Raw genomic sequence first — 15,478 nt, forward strand, 5'->3', positions numbered from 1 at the left:
CAGGCTAAGAATAAACAGTGGACATGGGTGTTTGGCACAAGGTGCTAACTCCAGGCAGAACTGGCTCCAGGCTAACAACACAGCCAGTCTACATTATGGTCACTGGTGGGGCTTGGCAAAAGCCCGAACTCCCCAGGCTGTGGGACCTGATGGCTCAACATACTCAGGGACATGTGTTTGAAAGAGGGATAAGAAACCAGGACAGAGTTCAGACAGGCTGGGAGAGGGCAGAGGTATGGGGAAAACAGATCTCAGTCCTTAGCGTGGTGCCCTTCCCTGGAACCAGGATGCAAGAAGCCTTTGAAAAAGGGAGGAGAGCATGGTTTGAGAGAGACCAGCAGAGCCAGCCCATCACTCGGGAAGAAAATTCCAGATCGCAGTCCTACGAGACAGGAATGGTGCCATGGGATAGGGAGGTGGGCAGAACTAAGGGAAATCACTAATAATCTTCCTTCAGGCCTCTGATACCCAGCAAAAGCCACTCGAGGGAGAAGCTGGTGACTCATAGCAGTTGTTGGAGCCTGTGCAATCTGCCAAGTATAGCTTGGGTGGATGGGGTCAACCTTGTGCTTCTCTCCCTCTCTTACCCTGCCCCTCCCTGTGCAGGGGCAGTGGCAGCTGGCTGCCCCGACTGTGTTGTATGTGTGTGTGTGTGGGGGGGGGGTGCAGGGGTGTGGAGGCTGTTCAGTGCTTTACCAGCAAAGGGAAGCCTGCTGGCCATTTTTCTCAGCTAGTGTCTCCTTCAAGAAGGCCTCTTGCAACCTGGTCCCAGGGAAGGACACCAAACTAGGAAGCTGAGTCCTGTTGATGGCATATCTTTGTCCAGGCCACCTAAACTCTCTGTCCTGGTTACCCAGCCCCCTTTCTTACCATCTTATAAAGATACCGAGGAAAAAGTGTCCCTGGGAATCCTTAGCTACAAGTTGCCATGCCCTGGGGAGTTCAGGGCTTTGCCAAGTCCCATCATTAGCTCAGCTGCTCCCAGCTTATCCATGGTAAAGCATCTCAATGGCAAAGCACCTGCAGACTAAACGGAGTCTGGTCCTCAGATTCAAGACAGAGACCTCAGTCTTGTTCACATGGTGTCTGCCCCCACCCCCTCACCCTCTTTCTCTTGGGTGCCCCACGTAAGTCCTACACCTGGGACACTAGACACTCATAAGGACCTCAAAGGAGCATGTCCCTCACCTCCCCACATCAAGAATAGAACATTTTAAAAATGTTTTTATTTCATTAAAAAAAAAGACAGAACTAACAATCCCAAACCATTGATGGGTACAGAGTCACAGGGGCTTAACTGGTGAAACACATTGGGGAGGGGTTGGGACAGAAGAAGGGTAGGAAGGTGGGCTCAGACCTGAGCCTGTCAGCAGGAAGGTCCAGTTCTACTCCCTTTGTCTCATAGGGAGAGCAAAGCTGGAGACCAAGTTCTCCAGAGTGAGGCCGGCAGTCAGCAGGAGGAAGGTTGCAAGGGCTGGGGCCACTGAGGCCTTCTCCCTGGGTTCTACCCCCGTCTCTCTTCTTCCTATCTCCTTCTTGGTCCCTGGAGTGGGCCTGTGCACTCTGCCTGGAACCGGACAAGAGGTAGGAGTCATCGGAACACAGCTTTTTTAGGTGGAATCATGGAAACTTCTGGGACCACAGTTGGGATGGTGGTAGCTTGCATGGAAGTTTACCACAGGCTGCTGCTCTATTGCCAGAAGAGACATGGGACAGCTCCTGGGTCTCCCTGGGGGCTGGGGCTTCCTTCAGCCTTGTTAGATGTAATAATGGTGGTAGAGGAGAGGGGAGGGTGGGTGGGGAGGTAGGCAGGGAGAGGGCCTGCAGCAGGGACAGACCACACATGTCTTGACATTGGCGCTCATTTGCGGCACATGCTTGGACACATACTGAGGAGCCAACCTGGCCAGGAGGGCATGGTTCTGAGCAGGCAAAGGAGCCTTGGCATGCTCATGTCTCAGCTCACCATCTCATAGGCAACCGGCTGGAGCTAGGATATGGGTTGTCTTCTTCCGGTGGTGGGGCGGGGGCAGGAAAGGACAGATGGACCTGCGTCTGAACTCCGAGTTAGCCTAGGGGGTGGGGGTCGGGGGGCTCCACGAGCAGGTGACTGAGGTAAGAATTGGCGTGTTGTCACTTCTAAGTAAGACAGTTACCGGGGTCACAGCAGACTACTGTTCAAAAGTGGATTAAGAAGTCTCAAAAAGTAAGAAACGACTGATCTTTAGAAAGCACGCGTGTTATAGAAAAGAGGGTGAGTTTCACTTTCTGGAGAGTTCTTTCGAACCTGGACACACTCATCTGGTTATTTATTTATTTTTCGTCCGCCTTGAGGAAGAGGGGGATTGGTTGGACAAACTGTAGGACACAGAACACATTCTTGGATTCAGGCAAAGACAGAAAGCCCAGCATGGCACCTTGAGTCAAATGCTCACCGAGTCCTGGTGTGGGCAGAATAAATTATAATGGCAGGAGTTGAGGGGAGGTGGTGTTGCTCTTTTTCAGGATAAAGAGGTGAGTACAGCTTGGTCTTCTGACGATGTTCTTCAGTATGCCACCCTCATAACCACTTGGAAAATGATGCTCTTTCTTTCTTTCTTTCTTTCTTTCTTTCTTTCTTTCTTTCTTTCTTTCTTTCTTTCTTTCTTTCTTTCTTCCTTTCTTCCTTTCTTCCTTTCTTCCTTTCTTCCTTTCCTTCTTTCCTTCTTTCTTTCTTTCCTCTGTTCACTCTCAGGTTTCCCTTTCAAATCTTTAAGCTTGTACATCTGTGTCAGAACACCAGGTTGGAAGTGGGAGTATGGCTCCGTGCCCCAGCAGGGCCCTCAGGGGACAGAGTGGTTCCTCAGGCCAGTGTGGAAGGACAGAGTCAAAGGCCACATGCCCACCATCCCTCAGATCCGTGAAACCCTCTGGACCTCCAAGATTAGTCAGTATGTCCTGTACATTCTGAGCTCAGCGGAAACTTCCAGAAGCAGGTATGAAAGCCAGCAGAGCCTCCGAATTTGCCCTGGTTTCCTGATCTCCTGAGGTGGAGAGCAGCAGGCCCCAGGACAGCTCGAGGCCGAAGCACCAGTTAGCCATAGAGCTTTCTCTTCAGAATGGGTGATATTTACAACCACCAGCTCCACCAGGGGGCCAGACAGAGGCTGAGGGAGACACAGAGGGGAATGGAATGAGCTTAGGCTCATGTTGGGCTCCAGGACACAGGAACATCTGGGCAGGAAACAGTCGATGGGAGGCCAGAGGTCCCAGTGCCCGGAAGAAGCCTCCCTGTGGCCCAGTGCCCAGCGAGGGAGGATGCGTTTGACATCTGGCATGACTGGTTTCTTGGTTCCCAAGAGGCAGGCTGATGCAGCTTCTTGAAAATTCTTGGGCCTCTTGAGAAGTTCCAAAAACCCAGAGGGCAGCAGAACAGCCTACCTCGGGAGAAAGTCAGCCTTCTGTTTCTACCTTATCCCTGATTCCAATCTCCAGACTCCCCTCACTCTGAGCTAGCCCATGGCGTCTTCTGGAGGCCAGGGAGGATCGCACTCAGCTCCACTTCACTGTCTATAATCTTAAGGGTCACCCTGTTCTGTGTCACACAAACAGCCACCTTGGGGGAGGCCTGTGCCGAGAGGGGTGGGCGGGTCACACGGGAGTCGTCCGCCGGTTCAGCATGCTGACATGGAAACCTTCCTTTAGGTCCTGTTGGAAGAAGTCATGCATCTGCAGGAAGCCAGCGTCCTGGTCCGGACTGTAGCTCGCAGCTGTGGTCACCTTAAGGGGTTCTCTGGATAGCGTGTACATGGACAGCTCACCCATGGGAATGGCTCCGGTGATCTTCAGGCCCACGGGAGATGCATCCCTGGAGGGTGAGGCCTCCGTGGACCTTGAACTGGACCTGGACCGCCGTCGCCGGTACCTGTAGCTCGGCATCCTGGCGTAAGGAGAGGAGGAAGAGGCCTTAAGGAACTCCCGCTTGGTCTTAAACCTCAACTCTTTATTTTTCTCAATGTAAATGTTTACAGCCAGGACGCCCACGGTCTCCGCCACAATAAACGACAGGGCTCCAAAGTAAAAAGACCAGCCGTAGTTGTAATGGTTCTTTTTGTCTTCGTCACGTTTGTCACTGGGGTCGCCCGTGTTGCTGGAAATGTAGACGATGATACCGATGATATTACTGAGGCCTGAAAGAAAGCGGGGCAGGGAGAGAGATGGAGGTTAGACTCACAACAGGAAGAAGAGAATGGAGAACAGGCTGCTGAACGTGGGATGGTGGCCAACTTTCTCCTCAATGAATATTTATGTATTATGGTCGTCGATCTATTTTTATTTTTCGAGACAGCATCTAATGTAGCCCAGGCTTGCCCTGTGTTTATGTAACTGAAGATGACCTAGAATTTCCAATTAACCCCCCACCTCCCAGGTGCTGGGATTACAAGCATGCACTACCTCAGCTGGCTTGGTAACTAATTCTTTTTTCTTTCTACCCTTTTTTCATCCCTCCCTTCTTCCTTTTTTCCTTCATTCTCTTTCCTTTTGAGAAGGCCTCATGTAGCCCAGGCTGGCTCAGATGTCCCTAGGTATCTGAGGATGTCTTTGAACTCCTGGTCCTCTGTTTAAATACTTATTTTATGTGCATGTGGATGGGTGTTTTGCCTGCATGTCTGTGTACCACTTGTTTGCCTGAAAAGGCAGGAAGAGGAGGGCAGCAGATTTCCTAGAACTGGAGTTAGAGATGGTTGTGAACCGCCATGTGTGTACTGGGAATCGAACTCTAGTCCTCTATAAGAGCGGCCAGTGTCCTTAACCAGTGAGCCACCTCTCCTAGTCTGGAACTCTTCTGCCTCTACCTCCCAGGTGCTGGGATTAGAGCTGTGCACCACCACCACAGCCAGCTTGGTAGCTAGATTCTCCCTCTACGTCCAGTCACCCCTGGGTGTTCATGAGAGATACAGCTCTCAGCAGAACCCAAAATCTGTGATGATCACCTCCCTTAGAGTACTGCAGCATTTACCTGTAACCCACCCGACTCCCCGATATACTTTAATTCATCTCTAAATAGCCTGGAACAGCCAACACAAATCTATGCTAAGAAATGAATGCGATTCTGTCCTTCCTATTCCAGCACCCCCACCCTGTCTTTAAAGAGCAAACTCCCTTGGGTCTTGGCATTCCTGAGGCGTCACATTCTTCCCTCATATCCAACCCAGCCAGCTCCTGACCCTGTTAGAGGTTTGAAAAGCACCCAGCACCCTGTTGTATTTTACACACCTGACTTTTTGATATGAAGTGCAATTTCGGACACCATCAAATTAACCTCTCCAAAGGACGCAATCTGGTGATGGCGTTCAGTGCACGGACAATGTGTGTGACCCTTTGCGATGTGTGAAAACCCATTTGTAATGCTGTCGTCTCCTCAAACAAAAACCTCATCCCTGCCCCAGTCTTACACACCTGGCCTCTTCAAGTTAACCCCACACTGGGATTTCAGACTGCCCTCCCACCAGGATGCACACTCTTGGCATCCACGACCATGCATTCAGGTGCTCCACTACAGCCTCAGCTCCTGTCTGGAGGGGCAGCCCCGCATACCTGCCGCCACAAAGAGGATTCCCGCGCTGAGGACAATATTGTTCTTGCGGCTGTAGATCCTCCCAGCGCCGATGCAGAGCCCTCCGAGCAGGAGCAGAATGGTGCTGAGGATGGGAAAGACACTGGAGGCTCGCACAATGCCTAGGCCAAGGTGGGAACAAAGCAGACACTGGAGTGAGTCCAGCCAGCACCCCTGCCACGGCCATAGGCATCTCTCCCAGGAGTCCTGCTGCTAGACCTGGGCAAAAAAATGCCTCTAGGTTGGCTGTTTACTTTCTCAGAAGCCAACTGACACACATTATCACACCTGCCTGCAGGTCGCCGGGCCTCTTCTTGGGTGTGGGTCGCATTTCCTACAGAGGAGAGGGATCAGAGTCCCTCAGTGGCATTGGAGAGGCCACAGTAATTAATGCTCTGGTTGGGACAGTACTGATACAACAGCTCACAGCCCCCTAAGCTCTCTCCTGAATGGTCCCATAGGAGCATCAGAAGGCTGGGGAGTGCTCTAGAGCGAGCTCTGACCAATGGTTGAGAGAAATAGGCTTTAGCATATTAAGTGGGACTAGGTGTGAGACCTGCTCTGTCACACACTCTGTGTTCTTGGCCAATCGGTTCACACTTCAAAGACTTACTTTCCCCACTTGTGAAAAATGGCTTTAATTGTTCAGTTCCCTCCTCATCGGTAAGCGATACCTTCTAAGTTGTGATTCCTACCAGGACCCTGTGTTTTCTCATAGACTCAATGATAACGTTAACATTTTACATTTTCATTTAATGTTGCTGTCGTGTGGACGCACAGGCCACAGCCCGGGTGTGGATGTCGGAGGACAGGTCTGTGAAGTTAGTTCTTCTGACTTGATGCGAGAGTTCTGTGACTGTGATGACCCTAGGTCACCAGGCTCGTACACATGGCAAGTACCTTTACCCAGAGCCATCTTGCCAGTCCACTATGATAAAATCTAATTGACAAATCAAGTATAGAAAGTGACTATCGCGCGGCTAATAATAAAATGGGAAGACTAACACTGTAACAAAAGTTAATTTAAAAACCTATGGGTTCTTTATTTCTGGCATTTTCCATTTCATAAGTTTAAATTGCTCTTGGCTAAAAGCTCAGAAATTAAAGCCATGAATTTGTGGGGGCCACTGTGCTGTGCCTGGTTTTGTCCTTGTGGGGCAATTAGCACAAGGCTGGCTGCAGTATGCACTTTCAAAGTGGCTAGTTCTGTTCAGCAAGTCACCGCTAGGCCTGATGTGCAAGCTCACAACCTGTGTGAGTCACAGAAGAGGCGGCAGGGCAGGGCACAATAAGATACTGTCCATCACACTAGCCAGCAGAACCACGCCTGAATCCTTGTTCTGCCCCTGACCAGCAGGGTTGGAGGCAGGGCCAGGAAGTTCAGCGACTGCCCGAGGCACCGTTTCATAACTTGGCCACAGTAGTGACATCAAGCTGGAAAGGTTGGCCATGTCCTTTCCCTGTGGATGTGGTTGCCCCTGGGAAAAGGTATTACATATGTGTTTAGGGACCTTACAGGCCTCAAGATGAGACCATTCTGAATGCACCCAGGGCTCAATTTCTGTTGTTTTCAGTTACGTGGTTCGTGATGGTTTGTTACAGCTTCCCCCCCCCAACCCCCCAGGAAATGAATGCCCATCAGAGCACACAGTAGGCTTCTGGTCTTCACCCCGAGCGTCTGGGTAGATGACAAGGTCAGAGGAAGGGAACAGAGTCATGGGAGATGCTCAGCGCTTGGCCTCCTCTGTGTTCTCGCAGTCCTAGAGAAATCCGATGGCGTGGGCCTTGGTAGAGCTTTGGAGGACTGTGAGTCAGGAAACACGGGCAGGTGCCCCTCCTGAGCCAGCTGACTGGCTTGGGGCCGTGCGGCCTCTGAAGGCGGTGTTTGTCTCCTTTTTGTACACCCACAGTGTGAGCCCCTGCTCCACAGAGAAGGGATTGTGTGGGGGCATTAAATGAAAACGCCTCTCTCTGCCACTTCCTCCCCGACTCCTCTTAGCTTTCTTGTAGTCGCAGGGTTCTGGGAGGAGGCTTCCTGTGTGCTTCTCAAACATGCCTCTGAGCCAAGATGGCCAGACTCACGTCCTCACCCTGCCCTGCCTTCGGCGGACCAGCCAGATGGTCCAGAGGGAACACTGGAGCCCTGTGGCTCAGGGACACCCATCCAGGTGAGGCCTGCCAGCACGTGCCTCTTGCTACACGGACTCAGATGCTCGGGTGTCTTGCCACACGGACTCTGAGAAGCTGGAGCCAGCCAGAGCCAGCCATGCCCCAGTGACCACATCCAGCCACGGGGGGGAGGGGATGATAAATGCCTGGAGGAAGATCACTGTCTTGTAACCTACTCTAAGCCCCACTGTGGACTCACAGTTGCCTGGACACCAGCACTGTAGCTTGGCACAGGTGTCAGCCATCTAACTGGAAATCCCGAACCTAGGAGGGAGGTGCCAGGCCCCGGACAAGACAGGCAGGGATGATGGGGACAAGACACACCCGAGAAAGAGACTCTCCACAGGGTGTGAGGTGTTGACTTCCTTAGATCCCAAGCTGTTAGTGTGTGATGCTCTGAGGTCTCCAAGTATCCAGTGCAACTCAAAATTCATGTCCAGCCCCTCTTAGGAATGTGAGGCTCAGAGTTGACTTGCTTCTTGCACTTTCTAAGGTAAGACTGAGGGGCTGCTGTCTCACAGGCCTCCCGTTACCACAGAACCTTCTGTGCTCTTCAAACTCCTATACTCGTGACACCACACGGGGGCCAGAGCTGTTTCCATGTCCCTGTATCCCACGTGCTTAGGATGGTGATAAGCCCGTGACAGAGTTACATTAAATGAATGAAGAGATAGATGACATCATCCTATGAGCCACCAGAGACCTCTCTCCAGGGATCCTCTACACAGAGACCAGAGGGCTGAATACTCCAGGGTAGCCTGGGAGACACAGGCCCTGTGGCCACAGGGACTACGACCATCACAGGTCTCAGAGTTGGTATGCCGCTGGCTCCAGGTTTCCCTGTGTCTTGGAGGAAGGTGGAAATCAATTTTCAGGGACCTATCTCTACAGCCACCGATGGACACACATTAGCTTGTTATGAACCTGGCCATCTTGTACATTTGAGATCACATCCTTTGTGGGAGAGACAACTGTCATATCGCCACTATCACTCCAAGGCACTCCCAGACCCCTGGGTACCCAGGGGACACTGCTGGTGGGAGGACCTGTGGCATCGGGGCTGAGGCTTCAGACCCTTACTCTGTCCTTCTCTATCCCATCCTGGACCCCAGGAGGCTGACTGAATGGACCAAACCATCAAGGCTTGGAGGACAGTATCACTGATGGAGATAATCCCCAAGGCTTCCCTCTGCCGAGCTGCAAAATGAAGAAGCTGCCATACTGTTGCCTAAGGGTCTCGGCTCTGTCCTTCCAGCTCCCTCTCGTGAGCTCTGCATCGCAGAACCGGAAGGATGCCACTCACACCGTAATTTATGCAAGGGGAATTTTTTGAGTTTCACAGTGTGCAATCTCCTTCATCTACAGCCACCCTAAGGGGACCTCATTTACCACGTAGAATGTGAGCCTCCAGAATGTCGAATCAGAGGACAGGAAGGCAACAGGGAAGAAGATAGGGAGGTGGGTTGGAGGCAGGGCTCTGGCCGTATTATTTCAGGTTCTGGGCCCGGCTGGAGCCGCCTCACATGGCCTCAGCTCCATGGGAACCGCACACTATTCTACTTCATCCGATGACTCATGATCCAAATCCTTTCTTGTAGGGGGAAAAAAGACCCATAATCAGGTGCCCGGTGAATTATGCTCTCTCTAAGGACGCACTGGTATCGATTCTCTATGTGTGAGGCTGGGCCTGAGCCCCAGGGTTCTGTGAGAAGCAGCTTTGTGTCTTCTGGCTGATGGGGAGGAGGGAACGACACAGAAAGCCTAGCATCCATTTTTACCCTTCTCTGCCTGTGGCCTCCTCCCTTCTCGAGGTGAGGGGTCCAGAGGTCCACAGATGAACTCTGAACAGACTTTAGGAGCAGGGGTAGCCCATTCTTTGGGGTTCAGCATATGGTGTGGGTACCAATGGGGAGGCATAACTCAGTCACAGGATCATATGGGAACAAGGGCTTAAGGGCAGTCCATAGGCAGAGCCGTGGCTATGTAAGTTGGGGCTGAAGGGACTTAGGGACACCTGTCAGAGGAGGCCCTGCCAGCTTCATCCCCAACTGTGGGATTCTTTTTTTTTTTTAATTTCAATTAATTTACTTATTTACATTCCAGTCATTGCCCCCGCCCAGTCCCCCCTCTCACAGTAATATGTGTATGCCCCTGATTTGTGGCTCAGTCTCTGGAAGCTCCCTGGAATCTGGGTTTGTGGGGGTCTGCTGGTCTCCCCTTCAGCTTCTTAACTGACAAGATTCTTCACAGAAGCAGTCTGGTGAGGTAATCCCTACATAATGTGCCTCAGATGCTCCACCCCACGGGAAGGTGTGGCCTGGGCAGAGCCTTTTAGCTTTTCTCAGGACTGGCCTTTACAGAGCTCAGGCTGGCCTCAAAGTCACTACACAGCAGAGGACGACCTTGGCCTCCTGGTCCTCCCGCCTCTACCTCTTGAGTGTTGAATATTAGTCTGAACAGTTATTACCAGAGAGCTCGTATCTTTTCTTTTTGTAAAATTGGAGACGGGGTCTCTAGATTCAGTTCTAGCCTCAATTTACTACATAGCAAGTGTTGACCTTGAATTTCTGAACCTCCCTCCACGCCTCTGGAGGGTTGAGATTACAGCCTGTGCCACCAAGCTGGGCTTAAGCTGTGCTGGCTGGGGATGGAACCAGAGCTCTGTACGTACTAGGCAAGTCCTCTACCAACTGAGCTACATCTCCAGTGGAAGTTCCTACCCTTAGCTTCACTTGCTCTACCAGTAGTCCTCTGAAGCTGTTCCTAATGGCTTGGGCCTCAGTGTTTGTGGGCCTTGGCCCTTGATCCACTGTGCCTACCTTCAAATACACAGTATGCCAGGCCACTCTTGCACTAAGCCCACCCTCTGAGCTCAGGACTTTTAAATCAAAACGCCCACAAGCCCCCAGGGCGAAGAACTGGGGCCAAGTCCACAGGGCTCACCTCTCTAGCCCCTCCCTTCCTCTCCCCTCCTCATACAAAGCAGCTGAGGTACTTGTCACTCACGGAGGAGGTACTCGGAGCTGTCGTGGTCGTAATCATTGTCCTCTGGGAAGTGGTTGATCCGGAAGCAGTGCCCTCTATAGATGCCTGGAGGAAACAAGGGGAGACAGACTGTGAATGCCCCGTGGGTTCAGACAACCATTCATTCCAGATATGGAAACTTTGGGCAGGTCACAGGGGCAGAGAGAAGAGAGGGTGCGTCTCAAGTCCCCACTGCGTAGTGTCCCTTGGGGACGCAGACACGCCCAGAGGTCTTGCACACTGGGATGAACCTCAGTCAGAGCTGTATCATTTCTGGTTACGCCTCAGAATCCTCAAGGGTGACAACACACCTCACTGTCAGGATAAAAGGTCCCAAACAGCGGGCAGGATCCCCAGACCCAAGGGGATTCTAGGGTTGCTGCCTGAAAAATGAGCAGGAATTTGTTCCCCAGAAGAGGCAGAGGGCCTTTCAGTCAGACTCCTAGAGGCGCAGGTCGGGTGGTGCTTATACAGAGTGGAGTGAAGTCCTCCCTGCAAGTGCTAGAATGGGCTCAGATTCCAATCCCCTCTGTACTGGCTGGTTTTGTGAGTCAACTAGACACAAGCTGGAGTTATTACAGAGAAAGGAGCTTCCCTCCAGGTAATGCCTCCATGAGATCCAGCTGTAAGGCATTTTCTCAATTAGTGATCAAGGGTGGGAGGGCCCATTTGTGAGTGGTGCCATCCCTAGGCTGGTAGTCTTGGGTTCTATAAGAAAGCAAGCTGAGCAAGGCAGGGAAAGCAAGCCAGTAAGGAACATCCCTCCATGGCCTCTGCATCAGCTCCTGCTTCCTGACCTGCTTGGGTTCCAGTCTTGACTTCCTTTGGTGATGAACAGCAATATGGAAGTGTAAGTTGAGTAAACCCTTTCCTCCCCAGCTTGCTTCTTGTAGTTGCGATGTTTTGTGCAGGGATACAAACCCTGACTAAGACTCTCTTATTCCAATTGAAGGTAGAGAGCCAAGAAACTTCCAGAAGGGTACAATGTTCTCCTGTCTGGACTTCTCCTCTCCACTTGGAAAAGCGGTCTTCACAGTGTAGAAAAACAGAATTCCTGGTTCATTCAGGAACTCAAGGACAGGACAGTTCTCCCTTCCAGAATCTTCCATCCATTTTCTCCCAATCATCTGTTGCCTATCGGCCTACGAATGCCCATCACTAAACATACCAGAAGAAAGGGAGTCACATGGGGGAGGGGGAGGCCATGCCACTATGTGCCTGTGCCTGCTAACACCTCATGCCTACTCAACCACATGACTCCAGCAGCCGATGGCCAGAGCCCTTCCTCCCCAACTCCTTAACTGGTCAGAGCTGGTCTATTCCCAGCTGTAGCCAGTTTTTCTCTTGAAGCTGTTGCCAAGCATCCTACTGGCTTCCAGCAGTCCAGCCTGGCTTCACAGTGGGTGGGGACAGTACTGGAGGCTGGAAGTGTGCCAGGGGCACATCTGTCTTCCTGTGTGTCCCACTAAGGTCTCCGTGCTAGGTTGGGAGCTTGTCACTCTCCTACCTGGAGACACATGAGCTGCCGACCAGCTGCCCCCCTCCAAGCTGTTCCTCCCCCTCCTCTCTTCAGCTGCTGCTCCAAAGACCCATGTGCACAGGAGCAGCCATGCTTCCCTGGACCCCTGGTCAGAGGTGCAGGAGACAGACAAGAGTCTCAGAGGAGGTATCTTGGGTGGGGTGTGTTTTCTGTGCGAACTCCGTTAACCTTGAGTTCCCTTGCCTATGCAGTGACGATAAACCTCATCTCGCATCTCTCATCTTAACTCTCAGGTCCCTTAGAACTACAGATGATACCGGCGGGGCACTGAGGTGGTTCTTGGCCTCTGGGGATGTGTCAGGGAGATTCGCTGCTGGGCCCAGAGCTGCCCTTCTTCTACTTCATGTGTCCCTGAGTGGCTGAGTCAGCGAGCAAATGCAGGAGCCGGTGAAGGAGAAGGACTACCAGAATGGACTGGGCCCAGGATGCCTGCGGGTAGGTAGACTGGCAGAGATCCGAGTGGGCCAGTCGCAGCCTCATTCCTAGGACCTGACCCCCACCAGATTAAAAAAAAATGTTCCCACAGACCCAGAACCAGCCTTTAAAGGAGTTGGGTGAGCAGAGCTATCTGGCCCTGGCCCTGCCCACCCCCCAACACTTCCTCCCTCCCTCCCTTCCTTCCTACCTTCCATCCTCCCTCCGTCCCTTTCTCTCTTCCTTTCCTTCTTTTTTTTTTCCACTTCATGGGTCTAAAGAAAATCACCAAGTCACACATGCTTGTTGGAACAAGTCAAATAATAAGAGGTTGGAAAAGAAGAAAACAATCACTTCAGCTCGACAATCCTGCAGCTGACTTGTCTCTGTGGACCGTCTCCCCACACCCTCCTACTCACATGCATACAGGGAGAGGTCTCCCCTAGTTTTAAGGGGTGCTGCGAGTTGATCCCAAGTCCTTGCTCATACTAAGTACATATTCTACTCCTGGACCCCTCTGCCTCTTAAAAAAAAAAGGAACCTTATTTTGAATTACTGTAGATTCATATGCCCATTTAAGGCATAATGAGAGGGACTTGGGAGATGGTTCTATGGGTAAAGTGCTCGTCACTCAAGCATGAGGACCGAGTTTGAGTCCCCAGCACCCGGGTACAAGGCCTGGTATGCTGGTATTCTGTAACCTCACAGTGCAGGGTGGGAAGGTAGGCAAAGAGATCCTGGGCACACCAGCCAACCAGCAAAGTCTAGCCAATCAGAAAGCTCCAGGTTCAGTGAGAAACCTCCATCTCAAAATGTGAGGTAGAGAAGGCTGGGGTTTCAGCATGGAGGTGTGAGGACTAGAGTTCTGATCCCATGGAAGGATGACTAAGTCTGATGGGTAAGGAGGCCTGTAACCTGGCCTGTAACCCCAGGGTGGTGTGTTTATAATCCCAGGGTGGGTGGTGTGCTTGGGGTTTGGTGGGGTTTACCACCAATAAGATACAGAGAGTTCAGAGCAAGCTGGTTACTTAAGATAGCTCAAACAGTGAGATCTGGTTTCAGCTAGGAACTGCCTCAATACATAAGGTAAAGAACAATGAGAGAGGACCCAACAGTAACTCAGGTGCACACATAGATGCACAGACATATTGCACACACATATACATGTCCACTCACATACATGAACACAGACACACAGACACACATATACATATACAGGCACCCATATATGCAAGCACACACACGTGTGCTCACACACAAATAAGCATGTCAATAAGCCATTTCAAAGACAACTTCTGGCCTCTACACATGTTGGTGCTGGTGAGCACACACATATACAACCATATGCACACCTACATAGAGAGGAAGAAATAATATGTTATGGGATGTACCTTCACTTGGCTTCCTGGTAATACCTGAGGAAACTAGCACACTGTCACATCCAGGGTGGTGACACTGACCTCATGTGTGATCCAGAGCCTTCCATCACAAGGATCACCTTCAGGTGCCCTTTGTTTTCAGCCACACCCTCTGTCTGGTCTACCCCAGCCTCTTCTGAACCCACAGCAATCACCATGGGGTTCTCAGTTGTGGCAGCTTTGCCCTTTAAAATGTCAACACTCGGACTGTATGGCACAGTAACCTTTAGTGGGTGGCTTTTTGTACTTGACACAGTTCTGAGATTATCTCCCGTGTGTGTGTTGGTGGCTTGTGCCTTCCATGGCTGGGCAGTGTTCCACAGCTTAGAATCTCATCCTCTGCTAAATTATGACCCGTGAGGGAGGTCCGCTGTTTCCGACAATTCTGCTGTGGGTGTTCATGTTCAGGCCTTGGGAAAAAATGTTTATTGCCCTTCTGAAACAAATGCCCAGGGGTGCAATTGTTGGGTCACATGACAGCAACACCCTTAGTGTTAAGTGAGACTGTCCTGGAACTCACTCTGCAGACCAGGCTGGCCTTGCACAGAGACATCTGCTCCAAGCATCCTTCCGACATATTTCACTGTTCCCCATGCTACAGCTAGAAAATTATTTAACTAAATTTATGAGTTGATTTTTATGGCACTGGGGATGAAGCCTAGGGCTTCGGGCCTGCTAAGCCAGTGCTCTGTCACTTAACTGTGGCCCATGTCCTTAAGTTATTTTAGATAGACTCGGAAACAAGACCTCTCAGTTTTCGTAGCCTTTGTTTTGCTTGTTTTGAGACAGGGTCTCACTATGAAGCCTTGTCTGGCCTGATCTTACAAGGTAGCCTAGGCTGGCCTTGAATGCTTGTCTCTGCCTCCCAAGGGCTGGAATCAGCACCATCAGGCCAGGCCTGTAACTTTGTTTTTAAAGTGCTGGGATTGGAGCACAAAGCCTTGTGGATTAAGCAAATGACCTGACACCAAGCGACATCTATAGCCTGTTAACTCATTGTGTGTGTGTGTGTGTGTGTGTGTGTGTGTGTGTGTGCATGTGCACATGGGTACACATGTGCGTAAAGGACGGAGACCGGATGTCAACTTTGGGTGTCTTTCCTCAGGGACTACTGACCTTGCTTTTTGAGGCAGGGTCTCTCACTAACCTGGAACATGCCAAGTAGCCTAGGCTGGCCAAGTAGCCTAGGCTGGCCAAGTAGCCTAGGCTGGCCAAGTAGCCTAGGCTGGCCGGCCTCTAGAGAGCTCTGCTTCTCCAGGGCTGGAACCGCAAGTACCTGTCAACACTCTTAACTTTTTACCTGGATGTTGGGGATTG

General features: G+C 51.4%; 1 protein-coding gene across 1 annotated transcript in view; it reads right to left on the minus strand.

Annotated features, from left to right (window-relative positions):
* Positions 1-1,207: 1,207 nt before the first annotated feature.
* The window catches only part of Cacng4 (calcium channel, voltage-dependent, gamma subunit 4), a 62,350-nt gene continuing 48,079 nt past the window's right edge, over positions 1,208-15,478 (minus strand). The window contains exons 2-4 of the mRNA NM_019431.4: positions 10,772-10,855; positions 5,578-5,718; positions 1,208-4,169 (exon numbers count right to left, since the gene is read on the minus strand). Coding sequence (NP_062304.1) covers positions 3,631-4,169; positions 5,578-5,718; positions 10,772-10,855 — 764 coding nt within the window. The 3' untranslated portion in view covers positions 1,208-3,630. The remainder of the gene's footprint in view (positions 4,170-5,577; positions 5,719-10,771; positions 10,856-15,478) is intronic.

This window comes from Mus musculus, chromosome 11, assembly GCF_000001635.26.
Source record: "Mus musculus strain C57BL/6J chromosome 11, GRCm38.p6 C57BL/6J".
In the NCBI taxonomy this organism is placed as follows: domain Eukaryota; kingdom Metazoa; phylum Chordata; class Mammalia; order Rodentia; family Muridae; genus Mus; species Mus musculus.